At 44.7% G+C, this 14,463-nt stretch overlaps 1 protein-coding gene across 2 annotated transcripts in view; it reads left to right on the top strand.

Moving 5' to 3' along the window:
- The window catches only part of LATS1 (large tumor suppressor kinase 1), a 278,558-nt gene extending 268,477 nt beyond the window's left edge, over positions 1-10,081 (top strand). For both annotated transcript variants that reach the window (XM_078648633.1, XM_078648634.1), the window contains exon 8: positions 8,411-10,081. In XM_078648633.1, the coding sequence (XP_078504759.1) occupies positions 8,411-8,926 (516 nt within the window). In that variant the 3' untranslated portion in view covers positions 8,927-10,081. The remainder of the gene's footprint in view (positions 1-8,410) is intronic.
- The last annotated feature ends 4,382 nt before the right edge of the window (positions 10,082-14,463 follow it).

Here is a 14,463-nt window from a genome sequence, read left to right as displayed (position 1 = left end):
CGGAAACAGCGCCAAGGGCAGAGGTCGTGGAAACAACAACTCCCGATCCTCCGCCGCCAACAAACAGTGACGCCTTGTCACTGCCCCCCGACCATACAACACCTGTCGGGGGGAGACTCCAACAGTTCCTGCCAGTCTGGAAATCCATCACCACAGACAGGTGGGTCAGAAAGCTTATCCAGTACGGTTATTGTCTGGAGTTAACATCCACTCCACCCAACATTCCCCCAAAACACCGTCCTATGTCCACGGAGCATTTGTACTTATTGCAGCAAGAGGTACTCGTCATGCTGCAAAAAGGGGCAATCGAGCTTGTACCAGTGGAACAAAGAGGCTCGGGAGTGTACTCCCTGTACTTTCTTGATCCCAAAGAAAGACGGGTCCCTCCGACCCATACTGGACCTCAGGCCTCTAAACCAGTACATTCTCTCAGAACACTTTCATATGCTCACGCTGCAGCAGGTTCTTCCGTTGCTCAATCAGGGGGATTTCCTCACAACATTAGATCTAAAAGATGCATATTTTCACATTCCACTACATCCGTCACACAGAAAATACCTCAGATTCACCATTCAGAATCAGCATTACCAATTCAAAGTCCTCCCTTTCGGAGTGACCACAGCGCCCAGGGTGTTCACGAAGTGCCTGGCAACAGTGGCTGCGCACCTCAGGAGACAAAACGTTCACGTCTACCCTTATCTAGACGACTGGCTTGTCCAAGCAAAGTCGGCCCAGCAGTGCGCTGCCAACATGTCCCACACCATTCACCTTCTTCACGATCTGGGATTCTCACTGAATTATCCAAAGTCACACCTTCAGCCAGCCCATGTGCGGCAGTATCTGGGCGCGACAATAGATACTCTGGCGACCACAGCGCAGCCAAATTCTGTGAGGATCAACAGGATTCAATTGCTGATACAGAAATTCAGACCGCAACATTAGCTTCCAGCACGAGTGTTCATGCAGTTGATAGGCATGATGGCCTCCTGCATCTTCATAGTCCCGCACGCGAGACTACATATGCGTCCGCTTCAAGAGTGCTTGGCACGTCAGTGGAATCAGGCTCACGGACAGTTAAAAGACCTAGTGTTGGTGACCGGTCGTGCATACAACTCTCTGCATTGGTGGAATCCACACAACCTTTGCAAGGGCCGACCGTTCCAGGAGCCTGTTCCACAGATCATCATAACGACGGACGCTTCTCTCCAGGGTTGGGGAGCTCATGTACTCCACTACACAGTGCAGGGACTATGGACAACGCAGCAAAAGAAGATGCACATCAACCTCCTAGAGCTGATGGCAATCTTCATGGCAATGAAGGCATTCAAGGTACATCTGTGCAACAAAGTCGTGTTGATCCGGATGGACAACATGACAGCCATGTACTACATTCAGAAGCAAGGAGGTACACACTCTCCACAGTTGTCTCATCTGGCTCAGAGCATGTGGAAGTGGGCCATTCAAAGGAACATCTTCCTCATGGCGAAACACCTCCCAGGCAAGGACAATCAGATGGCGGATCTGCTCAGCAGGTACAGCCACCAAATGCACGAGTGGGAGATACATCCATCGGTGCTCCACCCGTACTTCCAGCAGTGGGGTCATCCAGAGATGGACCTGTTCGCCACACGGGAAAACGCCAAATGCCAAAGCTTTGCCGCCAGGTTCCCGCACCCACAGTCGCAGGGCAATGCGATATGGATGAACTGGTCAGGCAAATTTGCGTACGCTTTTCCCCCAGCACCTCTAATACCGCTGGTGGCACGAAAGCTAAAGCAACACTCGATGACGCTCATCCTGGTTGCTCCAACATGGGCACGCCAACCATGGTACACCACATTTCTAGAACTTTCCGTGGTACCGCATCAAAGGCTGCACCCACACCCAGACGTTTGACGCAGAGCCATGGCGACATTCAGCACCCAGATCCGCAACAGCTCAACCTGGCGATCTGGCTCCTGAGGTCTTCGAGTTTGGTTACCTCAACTTGCCTCCTGAATGCATGGATATCATACGGGAGGCACGAAAGCCCACCACCAGAGCAGGCTACGCAGCAAAATGGAAGCGGTTTGTCATTTATTGCGTAGACCACGAGATTGACCCGCTTGACGCGTCCACGCACAACATCATTTATTATGTGTTACATCTTTACAAATGCAATCTGGCATATGCTTCCATTCGGATACATTTATCCGCCATAGCGGCTTATCTCCAAAACAGGCAGCATCTCTCCCTTTTCAGAGTGCCTGCCATTAAAGCTTTTCTAGAAGGGCTCAAACGAGTCATTCCTCCCAGGACCCCACCTGCTCCTGAATGGAATCTTAATGTGGTGCTCACCCGTCTGATGGGTCCACCTTTTGAGCCTCTACATTCATGCGAGATTCAGTTCTTAACATGGAAAGTGGCTTTCTTGATAGCCATTACGTCACTGCGACGTGTTAGTGAGCTCCAGGCGCTCACTGTACAAGAGCCATTCATACAAATTCACTCCAACCGGGTGGTGCTGCGCACTAACCCTAAATTTCTTCCAAAGGTGGTTTCACAGTTCCATGTCAATCAGACTATTGAACTGCCTGTGTTCTTCCAAAATCCTGAGACAGTGGCAGAAAGAATGCTCCACACTCTTGACGTCAAACGGGCTTTGATGTACTACATTGATAGGACCAAAGATTTTAGGAAGACGAAACAACTCTCGCACAACACAAGGGCAACCCCATTTCCAAAGCAGGTATAGCCAGGTGGATCGTTAAGTGTACTCAAATTTGCTATCAAAAGGCTAAGCGCACTTTAACGATCCCCCCAAGAGCCCACTCCACCCACAAGTTGGGGGCCTCCATGGCTTTCCTTGGAAATATCTCTTTAGAAGACATTTGTAGAGCAACCACATGGTCTACCCCACACACATTTACGAAACACTACTGTGTAGATGTGCACTCCAAGCAGCTGTAGGGCAGGCTGTTCTAAAAACACTTTTTCAAACGTCTGCAGCTGGCACAGGCGGCCGCCGCTAATGGAGGGACTGCTATATATTCTATGCTATAGATATGAATTCAGCAGCCCACATGCCTCGAACTGAATATGCTACTTACCAGTATGCATCTGTTCTTGGCATGTAGGGCTGCTGACATTCATATCGCCCACCCTCCTCCCCGGCGCCTGTAGCGGCTGCAGAATTTACACTTACTCTTAGCATGGTCATCGCTCACACTGTTACACTCCATCTTCGCCACAATGCCTAAAAACAATCTGGGGATGGAGTCGTTGCCCATGCGCACTGTAGTACAGGGGAGGAGCCACGTATCTCGTGATACTTCGAAGACTCTTCCAGGACAACAATGTGCAATCATCCGGACCCAACACTAGGCGGCGATCTATGCTATAGATATGAATGTCAGCAGCCCTACATGCCAAGAACAGATGCATACTGGTAAGTAGCATATTCATTTTCAACATTGGGGAAAGCCCTCCATAGATCTGTTTGCCACTCCGACCAACAAGAAATGCCGGTCTTATGCAAGCAGGCTTCACCATCGAGATTCATTGGGGAATGCGCTTTCGATAGCCTGGTCAGGGACATTTGTTTACGCCTTTCCCCCCATTCCAATGATACCGAGGCTGATCAGGAAGATCAAGGTGGAGCCATATTTTTTTTCTTATTCCTCTTTTTTAGGTCGAGGACTCCGTCGCACTGCTGTAAGCTGTGTGGGCGGAGCCCGAAGATTTTATGTTTCTTAGAAGGGGCTTGGAACCCGCCCCTCTTCTCCATTGGCTGGCCTAGTAAATGCTGGCCAGCCATTGGAGGAGAACGGCATCACTCCCTTTAAGCCCCGTCTTTTTCGGATTAGGGTGCGTGTTTTTCAGGTTCTTTCTATCTGTAACGTCATCCGTCACTCAAACCTAAAAACACGTCCCCGAATGTGAAAATGACCGTGCTCTCTCCGAGGCCTTTCTGCTTCGCCTCGGAGAAACATGGTGGTGGTTTCCGGAGCTGCTCGGCTCCTCTGGCGTCCCCCCCTTCCCTCCGCCCGCAGCTCTCCTTAGTCTCGCCTCGCCTTCCCTCTGCCCGCAGCTCTCCTCCGTCCCGCTCTCGCCCCCCCTACCATCCGCCCACAGCTCTCCTTCGTCCTACTCTCGCCCCTCCGCCTGCAGCTCTCCTTCGTCCCGCTCTCGCCGCCCCTTCCCTCCACCCGCAGTTCTCCTAAGTCCTGCTCTCGCCCCCCTTCCCACCGCCCACAGCCCTCCTCCGTCCCGCTCTCGTTTAGGACTTGTTCCTTAATGTTTCTCAGGAGCCTGCCACAGCCCCGCTGCTCTGCTTAATTGTTTAGCTTTCATGATTGACACATACTGGGCTCCCTTAAGGTCTGGGGACATATGGGGGTGAAGGCAGCAGGGACTGAGGCCGCTGCTGTCATACACTAAAGAACTGCATGGGTGTACCGTGACTCTCCCGCTGTAACAAGAGACCGCAGGCTCCCATCACAAGGTACTTAGGAGTCAAACAGCCATATAAAACCGATTCTGAAAAGGATTTTGCTTTCCCCCTGAAAAATGTGCATACAATTAGTATATTTGTTAGTCGTAATTTATTGTATTTTATTCCTGCTGCTAGGCCTCCTAACTGGCAGTTCTATAGAAAAATACATGAGACGAAAAGTCCACAGAGAAATATTACCTTCTAACATTGGGTAAAAGAAATAATTCTGTTTATTCATGTGGCATTCATGTGTGTGTAGATGATTACATGTGATAGAATACGGTCTCCTCCAGGCGTCTATGTGCAACAAACAGGGCAACGATTTAATGCCAAGTAGAGACGTCTCAGTGTCTCACTATACTGAGATTGATACCAGGGGAAGCATTTGTTTGAGTTAGTGAAATGAAATGAAATGCCGGCATTTGTAAAGCGCACAGCTACCTCCACCGGAGGTGTCCCAGCGCTGTCCGTATACCGCTTAGGAACCCTTCCTGGCTTTTTCCCTGTGAAATGTCCACTCCTGGGTGAAGCCAGGCATCCCAGCGCTGTTGGGGTTGTTGTGGAGATTAAGCAAGCTATTGCCCAGAGTTGCAGAGTGGGACCCATGATTAGAATAGGCACCGAGGCGAGAATTATCAGGTCCGAGGAAATTGAGCCCAAGACCCGCCGAGGCAGGTATTGAACCCTGGTCCTGGACCAGACCTCTGCATCAGGGTCTGCCGCTCTAACAATTTGAGCCACACTTCTCCACTTCTTACTTAAAGTGCTACAAAATAGCAAAATGCACCATACCAAGCGTCGCATGATTTGTTTAATGCTGCAAAAAAGACAGGTTTATAAGAAAGGTAAAGTTTCATCTGTTGTGTACAACTGCAAACCAAAAGGAACAAATCAAAGAAGCACTGATACACACCGGTTGAGGTGCTTTCTAAAATGAAAATGCCTCATAGTGCTATACAGATATCTTCTTTATTAGAGAGTCACGCATTAGTCATAGTGTGGGATGTTGGTAACCAGGCAGGGGCCGTTACAGATAAGAGTGGTGGGGTGGTGGGGGAGAAGGAGGGGGCTGTCGACATACAACAGGATAGGAAAAATAAAATAAATAAGTAAAACCACTTACCTTGAGCTTGCTGCATCACTGAGTCGGAGATGCGGCGAGCGCAAGTTAAGTGTTTTTTATTTATTTATCAGATTTAAATAAGCATGTGGTATAGCACTATTATGTGTTTTTTCAGAAGTGCCTTTTACTAGTATATTTCAGTGCGGTTCAGATATGTAGTTTGTTTTGTGGTCTTCACCCATTGTACCCTTAACTCCTATTGAAATAGTTGCATTAAATGAAGAAGCAAAGTATAAAGCTCATTGTGAGGTGGCTATCGTTACACAAATGACAAACGTGGTCAGAAGTCTGCTTATAAAATATCAGATCTCCTAAAAGACTTTGTTGTCTGCTCCCAAGGCCAGACTGGCAAAAATGCGAAATTCAGCTCGCTCTGTGTGTGTGTGCGCGGCTCTGTGTCCGCGAATACTCTCTACTGCTCACCTATTGCCATTGTAAATGATAATACCATTTATTTGTTGTTTTTTTTAAATGTCATGAGCAATGCCAATAGCTCTACCTTTAATAATGCCGAGACTATTGAATTGTAAATGCTTGTTTCTCAGTTTTTTCGGGAGGGGGGAGAGGGAATTTGTTCAGGGGAACCTTCCTCGTTGGAAGGGTTTAACCTAAAACTTGTCGCAAAAGAAAGACAGGTTGTGGTTGCAAAGTTTCTCGATTAAAGATCACCTAGGGCCCTTACACTTTTCTAAACTGTGTCTTTTTAGGTAATGCATATTGAACAGCCTTGGTTATTGTTATACCTTGGCACTCAACCTCAATGTAACTTCGTATGTTCTACTCTGTACGATTGCTTTTATGTTCATCTTGATATAGCGTTCCGAAGTCTTTACCAAATGCTAATATCAAATACGTTTGACAAAAAAAATTGACTACAGAGATTACTTTCCTAATTCTAGTAACATCACAAATTAATCTTAATGAATTAAAAGTGCTGACAGTAATCATACATGAAGACAAGGTGGTTATGAGCACCAACCCACAATTCATGCCTACGTTTGTTTCAGTTTCATGTTAAGGTATTCAGCTGCCAACCTTTTTCCAAAATCCTTCTAATATGAGAGCGCTTTACACACACTAGGTGTAATGAGAACAGTCGTATTAATTTCAGTAAATAAAAGAATATAAGGAAATCAAGAAACGTTTTGCAGCCCATGTCCCAAAAGTTTTAGGCTCACCAGTTACAAAAGTTACTGTATTAATGTGAATGGAAGAAACGATGTTCTTCATAATCCAACTATACATCGTCATATCAGCCCAAGGCACATTTCACCCCCAAAAAATGAGCAACATTTGTAGTCATGAGCAGTGTTTAATTTAAATTACAAATAAACTGAAGCCAAGTGGTCTTCCACACATACTTTTGCATAATATTTTGATATGTGTGCGAGGAGAGAGGCGCATGTGCGCTTGGGAGAGCAGTCTGCTCATTTTCAAGCACTGCACTCGTGCTTGTGGCGCGCCCCTGCTCACTCCAGCAAGGTGGATGCCGCCACAAGCACGAGTGTGTGCTTGAAAATAAGCAGAGCGACAGCTAAAGGCGAGACTTAAAAATTTGGGGGGTGGAGAAGGGGGAGTGGGGGGGTAGTGAGGTACAATTCTGCACTCGAGCACTAGATGGTGGAATAATACAAATCATGTGAATCTAGATAAACCTCAAGCTACAAGTAACCAGTTTGTATCTTAGGAGATGGATTTTAAGTATCTTCTACACTCTACACATATCCTGACCAAAGCTAAGTTTATGAAGTTGGTCAAGGTCTCCAAGCAGTGTGGAAGCTAGTGCTGTCTTCATCTGTAGAGGGAAATATAATTGCCAATTTGGCCATTGAATAACCTTTAAACTACTCATTATATTTATAAGTACAGTTAATTAAATGATCCTGCATGTGTGACTTGCAAGTACACAGAAGGCAGTCTGAAGTTATTTTGATATGATTTTCCATGTTGTCGCCCTCATGTTGCAAGCACTCTCTCAGCTTCTCCCCATCAAACTCCTTCCTTTCCCAAGCCACTTATGGCTGTCTTGCATGGTGCTTTTCCCCGTGCTATTTTAATCACCATCATGTGTTGCTTCTCCTTCACCCACTCACCACCCTATATTGCTCCCCCTCTCCTGCTTCTCTGTTGATCGATGCCTACCATCATTTCTTGTTTCAATTCTTTTTTCTTGGGGTGGGCCAGGTTGAAAATCAGTATCAGCCTCTTGCTAAATGAATTTTAGCAACAGACAAATGTAGGATCTTTGAATCACCAATATACGTGGCCCGTGTTGTCCTCATTAACATAAGATATGAAGACCATAGATTAATTATTCATACCTACTGTGACCTGCTTAAATCCTATTGTAACTGTTGTATCTGCAAAGAGATATACATCGCTAGGACTAGTGGAGGTCACGGGTCATAATAATTTTAAGTGCTATTCGTTAGTGTTGTATTTTTAAATTGTGTACTACAAATGCCAGTAAATGATTTAAAAAAACCAAAAACTGATAAAAAAAGCCCATTGGGAGATGCAGTAGTTACGTTTGCTGCAATAATCCAACTCAGTCCTTCAGTATAACCATAACAATATAAATTGGCACATTATAAGTATTTATTTTCTGTGGAGGAATTGGTTTTGTTCCACCAGTGTCAGGTTCTAGGTATACTGCCTGATCGAGGATAATGTTCTATGATGACTGTGGCTACCCTTATTACATTTGTATAAGGCATATCAAATAACACAATTGTTTGTTCTTTCCACATTTCACTTTCACTGTCTCTTTTGGAATGTTCTTGATTAACAACACGGTTTTCTTCTTTTTAAAGGTGATAAATTGGCACACGACTCTTCACATAAATCCTCATGCCAAGCTGAGCCCAGAAGCTTCTGATCTTATTATCAAACTCTGTCGTGGGCCAGAAGATCGACTTGGAAAAAATGGTGCAGATGAAATAAAAGTGCATCCATTTTTTAAAAGTATTGACTTTTCTAGTGACTTGCGACAACAGCCTGCTTTATACATTCCGAAAATATCCTATCCAACGGACACCTCCAATTTTGACCCAGTGGATCCAGAAAAGTTGCGGAGTGATGAGGACAAGGAGGGGAATGTGAATGATACCCTTAATGGGTGGTATAAAAATGGCAAACATCCAGAGCATGCCTTTTACGAATTTACATTTAGACGTTTCTTTGATGACAACGGTTACCCTTACAACTATCCAAAGCCAATTGAATATGATTACAGTGAATCCCAAGAATTGGAGAATCAACAGACTGATGAGGAAGAAAGCAGACAGGCTAACAAAAATGTGCAGAATCGCGATCTGGTATACGTTTAGTTTTCGACGCACTCTTATATTGGACACATTTATACTGATTGTTGACAGGTGTATTAGGAACAGATGCGATTGACATTAGAATAATGCAACATTCCTACAAAGTAAAACTCAATTGTCTATAGCTGTTATATATTTTTGCTTCCTGTGCATTATTTTTCTGCTTCCCAAAAGTGTGGGACATCATTCCAAACATTAATTTATTCTGTGTTTGTTAATCAGAAATTTTGAAATGTTGTATACCCTTTGAAAGACAAATCAGGCCGAATTGTATATTACAATTTTTGTTTGTTTCGAAGACTTAATATAGGAAGTACTGTAGTAATATTGTTAAAAGGCTGTCTATTTTTTGCTTTTTGTACATATGCAAAGTAATTTAAAGCTATTTTTTCTGAATGAAACTTCTTTCCTGCTTTGACCAAATATGAATCAATCCAACCTGTTTTAAAGGTTTTTTGCTAATTGTATGAAGCAAGTATTTTCTTCCTTGAATTCTCTCTGATTTATGCAAATATATTTATAATTGTGCCTATAGTAATCTACTGTTCCTGTAAATAGTCCTTCCAGATTTGTGACAGAATGACATTACCCTAGGGCAGGCCCTCTCACTGTATTAGCCATTCCTATTTTAGTCTTTTGTGTTAGACACTACTGTAGAGCGTATGACTTAAAAGTAGTTTGAGATGGATTTGCATGAAAAAATGTTCTGCTACAGCAGAGTTCAGATTGAGTGGTTTTATCTGGAGTACATTAATATTTTATTACTGGTGTATGCTGTGGGTGAGTTCTTATATAATGCTGCTGAGACCCAAAACACCATTTACAACTTCTCTGTATGTGCCTTTGGTATTTAAAGTGAGAAGATTTATCCTCTTTACTTTAATTACACCAAAGTTAAATTATGGTTTTGATGGGTCAACATTCTTAGAAGTATATATTTTGTATTTTAAATACTATGCCGACCATTAATTGCATTAAAAAAAAATCACACCAGTTTCAGAGATTGCTTTTAGACTCGAAAGTGATATTGTTGCTTCTGAAACAACTCTACATGATCATTTACTTTCTGACAACATTTTCAATGTTTTTTCCTAAGTTCTAAGAATCACATTCACTAGTGTAAATTTTCTGATAAAATATTAAAACACAAAAACTAAACATTTTGTATTGGAATCCTTTATTGCTGCCTGAGTGAAATATAGAATATGCTTTAAAAAACTTGATTAAATCATTATGCATTGGAAATTCAATGTGACTATCTTGAATTTGTATACTGTATTACACACTTGTTCTCTTATCAAAATATACGATGGAACACAGTGGAAATGTGAAGTATGGTATAGCTTTTGGTACCCATTTAAAAAATTTCATAATCTGATTCACTACCTTTTTCGTTAATATTTCAAAGTCTTTAGATGAACTTGGTAATATTCAATAACATCAAGGTGCTGTTGGATGGACACCTAAAAACAAAATCCTCAGTTATGCCTTTTAACATTTATTTTGTGATGATTTCTGGTAGTCTCACATTGTACCATATGAAATGTTTTACTGTAACTTTGTAGCCAAAAATCTTTCTTCATGTTTAATGGAAGTTTTCTGCTGGTGCAACTTGCCCTTGGACTACAAAGTCTGCTATGCTTTACATGAATAGTGGTTTAATCATCGGACACAGACCTGTAAAAGGCTTTTTGAGTTGTTTACTGTTGGAATGAATCGAGAAATGGTCTTCATCTCAACTGTAGAATTCAATTCGATCTGTACCAAATCCTTTAAACTTGGGTATTATTGTAATATTTTTTAAGATGATGTCCTGAATACACCAAAAGTCTACCATAGTGCATTTCTGGAAGGGTTTGAAGATTTGTAATATACTATTGTTGTTTCCAGTGCTTTAATCCATGGCTACACTATAAAGGTAGTGTCTGAAACCCGTACCTTTGGCATCGAGACCCCATCAGCAAAAACTTTCCTTCCATACCATGAGTAATCTGTAATTGTCCAACAAAAACATCAAGGTGGAATGGTTGCTAACCTTGATTATTCTTGCAAGAATTTGCAAACTTGTCATACTCAAGTGATTTACTTATTTCTTTGGTACACTCGGTAAATATTTGTTTGCCTTTTCCTCCATACCTTTGAATTTATTTTCCTTCTATTTGGAACCCTCAAACTACTTCAGTGTGGAAGATAAAATGTTCATGTCTTCTGCACTACCTACCCAGTGCATAGAAGCTAAATGTCTTATCCTGGCACTTGAAGCCAAAATATTTTTCTGCAGGAGGAGCATCCCTCGCAGCACAATCTCTATTTTAGGGGTGGGGAGGTGGAAGGGAGGGTGTGGCAGTATCTGTAAAACAGGGTACTTACCATTACTAACTCTCTTTGTGGTGGATATTCTACCCACCGATTCCTCACTTTTAAAATACAGAAAAATCAGATATGTGAGTGGGCTGCTATCTGACAACAACAACCCTCTACTGCAGAATCCAGCCCATTCCTTTTGGGGCGGCTGCACCAGTAGATATCATTTGAATCAGCATGGGCAGCAATCCTCACTCATCCCAAGCCACCAGACTGGCTTGGGAAAATGCTACCTCCATAACTACTTCTGCATGTCGATTGGTGGTGCTATACTGCTCTATGGTGACACAATAATGTCCCGGAAGTAACTGAGTGGAGGCACATGTGAGCAACACCTCTGAACGCTGACGTCCATTTCTTGGGCCTTTCTCTGACCTCATACGCAGAACATGTAACAAAGTGTGCTGATTCCTAATGTGGGACCTTTTTAAATGATAAAGAGACCACTGCAAAGAACAAGACTGCGGGAGGATACTGAGGAATCTGCTGTTACAGAGAGTATCCATCAGCGGTAGCATGGCTGAAGCTTACTTTTGGGTGGGGGGGGGAGACTTCTAAATTCAGATTCCTAACTTTTAGAATAGGTTCCATAGTAGTACCTCACATAGGTGTTGGGTCTGGGACTTGGACTCAAACCAAAATGTTGTGTAGGACCGACTGGTCAAAGGGCCCCTCCCACCAAGACTGAGTTTAAAGGCACTCGTTTTTCATGAACATATGCACCAACACCCACATCAGTACCTGGCAGATGCCAAGGCATACATAGCTTTGGCTGTGGTTGGCTGAGCCCATGGGAGGCTGTTTTTTTGCTAGTGCGTAGCAGATTGTAAGACCGAGGAGCATCCACCTTAACAGGGTCCTCTGTTGCACCACCTACCTTTCCTTTGCCCCGAGAAGCCCAGAGCTGATCGTCATTTATGTGGTCAATGTATAAACGCCCAGCTCTCTGACCGATGAGACAGGAGAAAAAACACTGGCAGAGTAATGGATTGGCAAACATGGAAATAAGTCATGAACTTTGGCAGGAAGGCCTTCCACATCCTCAATACTAGGTTGTCCAGAAAGGAAGTGGTGTAAGGCAGTTGTACAGAACACCAGTAGCTCACTCGTGAAGTTTTGTCACAATGAGAAAGATAGCTTTCACTGTCAAGAGGCGTCGGCTCAAAAGGCATGCACATGAGAACTGTCAAGTTAATGTCCCACTCGGGTATAACAGAGTTTGGGGGGGGGGGGGGGTAATGTTTGTGTGTCGAACCTTTAAGGAAACCCATCAGAACTAGTGACTTAGGCAGTTGGTCAGGTAAACAGAGAAAGCACTGATTATCTTTTTCTGTGCTGACTGCAAGGCTTTGCCAGGCTATGGAAAGAACGTCAGAAAGATTGGCTTGTAAGGGGTTGGCATTGTAGGCACCACACCAAGCTACAAATCTTTACCAACACCCAGCATAGATCGACTTAGTGAAGGCGCATCGGACCGCAAAGATGACAACCACCTAAGTTTGCAAGTGATTAACTTAGTTGATGACTCTCAATCTCCTTACATGGAGACGGTGGCAGACGGTGGCAGTGTCTCCCGGACCCGCTGCTGCCTGTGAGTACTATCACCTTCAGAGTGTTCTTATCAGCGATATTATCTGGGCTGCGAGAAGCTTTTTATTAGAAAGGAAACATTTTTACATTTGCGCTTTTAATCTCACCTGACAGACTATTCAGGTCTTTCATTTAAATCTAGCTTTCTCTCCCACTCTCATCGCTCGCCTGGGCTCAATATTACAGTCTGCCCGCCCCGGTCCGACTCGGCAAGTAGTGCCGTTGTGCGGAGGGCGGACAGGCAAGAGCCAGGCTGCACTTCCGGTTAGCCGGAGCTGAGGTTAGCGCTCTAGTGGCTACCTCACTCCGGGCTATTTAGGCCGCCCTGACTCACGAGCACGCGCGGTAGGGAGACGGTGGCAGTGTCTCCCGGACCCGCTGCTGCCTGTGAGTACTATCACCTTCAGAGTGTTCTTATCAGCGATATTATCTGGGCTGCGAGAAGCTTTTTATTAGAAAGGAAACATTTTTACATTTGCGCTTTTAATCTCACCTGACAGACTATTCAGGTCTTTCATTTAAATCTAGCTTTCTCTCCCACTCTCATCGCTCGCCTGGGCTCAATATTACAGTCTGCCCGCCCCGGTCCGACTCGGCAAGTAGTGCCGTTGTGCGGAGGGCGGACAGGCAAGAGCCAGGCTGCACTTCCGGTTAGCCGGAGCTGAGGTTAGCGCTCTAGTGGCTACCTCACTCCGGGCTATTTAGGCCGCCCTGACTCACGAGCACGCGCGGTAGGGAGACGGTGGCAGTGTCTCCCGGACCCGCTGCTGCCTGTGAGTACTATCACCTTCAGAGTGTTCTTATCAGCGATATTATCTGGGCTGCGAGAAGCTTTTTATTAGAAAGGAAACATTTTTACATTTGCGCTTTTAATCTCACCTGACAGACTATTCAGGTCTTTCATTTAAATCTAGCTTTCTCTCCCACTCTCATCGCTCGCCGGGGCTCAATATTACAGTCTGCCCGCCCCGGTCCGACTCGGCAAGTAGTGCCGTTGTGCGGAGGGCGGACAGGCAAGAGCCAGGCTGCACTTCCGGTTAGCCGGAGCTGAGGTTAGCGCTCTAGTGGCTACCTCACTCCGGGCTATTTAGCCACGCCCTTCCTACAAGCGCGCAGCGGTTGCGCGCAGGGGGCGCCTTCGAGCGCGCCTAAGAAGCGCCGAAGAAAAGCCCGTCTGCGCCCGTCCGCGACAGGACGGGGCGAGGGGCGATGGACTCTGGTCTTTTCCCCCAAACAGTTACTGGTAAGGATTCCCAACCTCTTTATTACTCAGCCCACACTTTACGTAGTCTTAGACCACCTACATGCTGTAGTACAGTCATACCCTGGCATCGCATTGAGGAGGTTTACTCTTGTCCTCTGTGTCGACACCTACTGAACAACAACTTGCCCCCCCCAGATTCCAATGCTTCTGTCAAAGGTTTGAAAAGCTTTCTCCTGAACGTACGTTCCCTACCTAAACATCAACATCAGGTTTGGGACCTAATACATTCTATCCAACCAGATATATGTTTCCTTGTGGAAACCTGGCTGAAACCCCATACAGTTACAGCCATTGCAATGGGGATTCCCTCTGGGTACAAAAT

Source organism: Lissotriton helveticus, chromosome 6, assembly GCF_964261635.1.
Source record: "Lissotriton helveticus chromosome 6, aLisHel1.1, whole genome shotgun sequence".
In the NCBI taxonomy this organism is placed as follows: Eukaryota; Metazoa; Chordata; class Amphibia; order Caudata; family Salamandridae; genus Lissotriton; species Lissotriton helveticus.
This window is presented reverse-complemented; position numbering and strand designations above follow the sequence as displayed.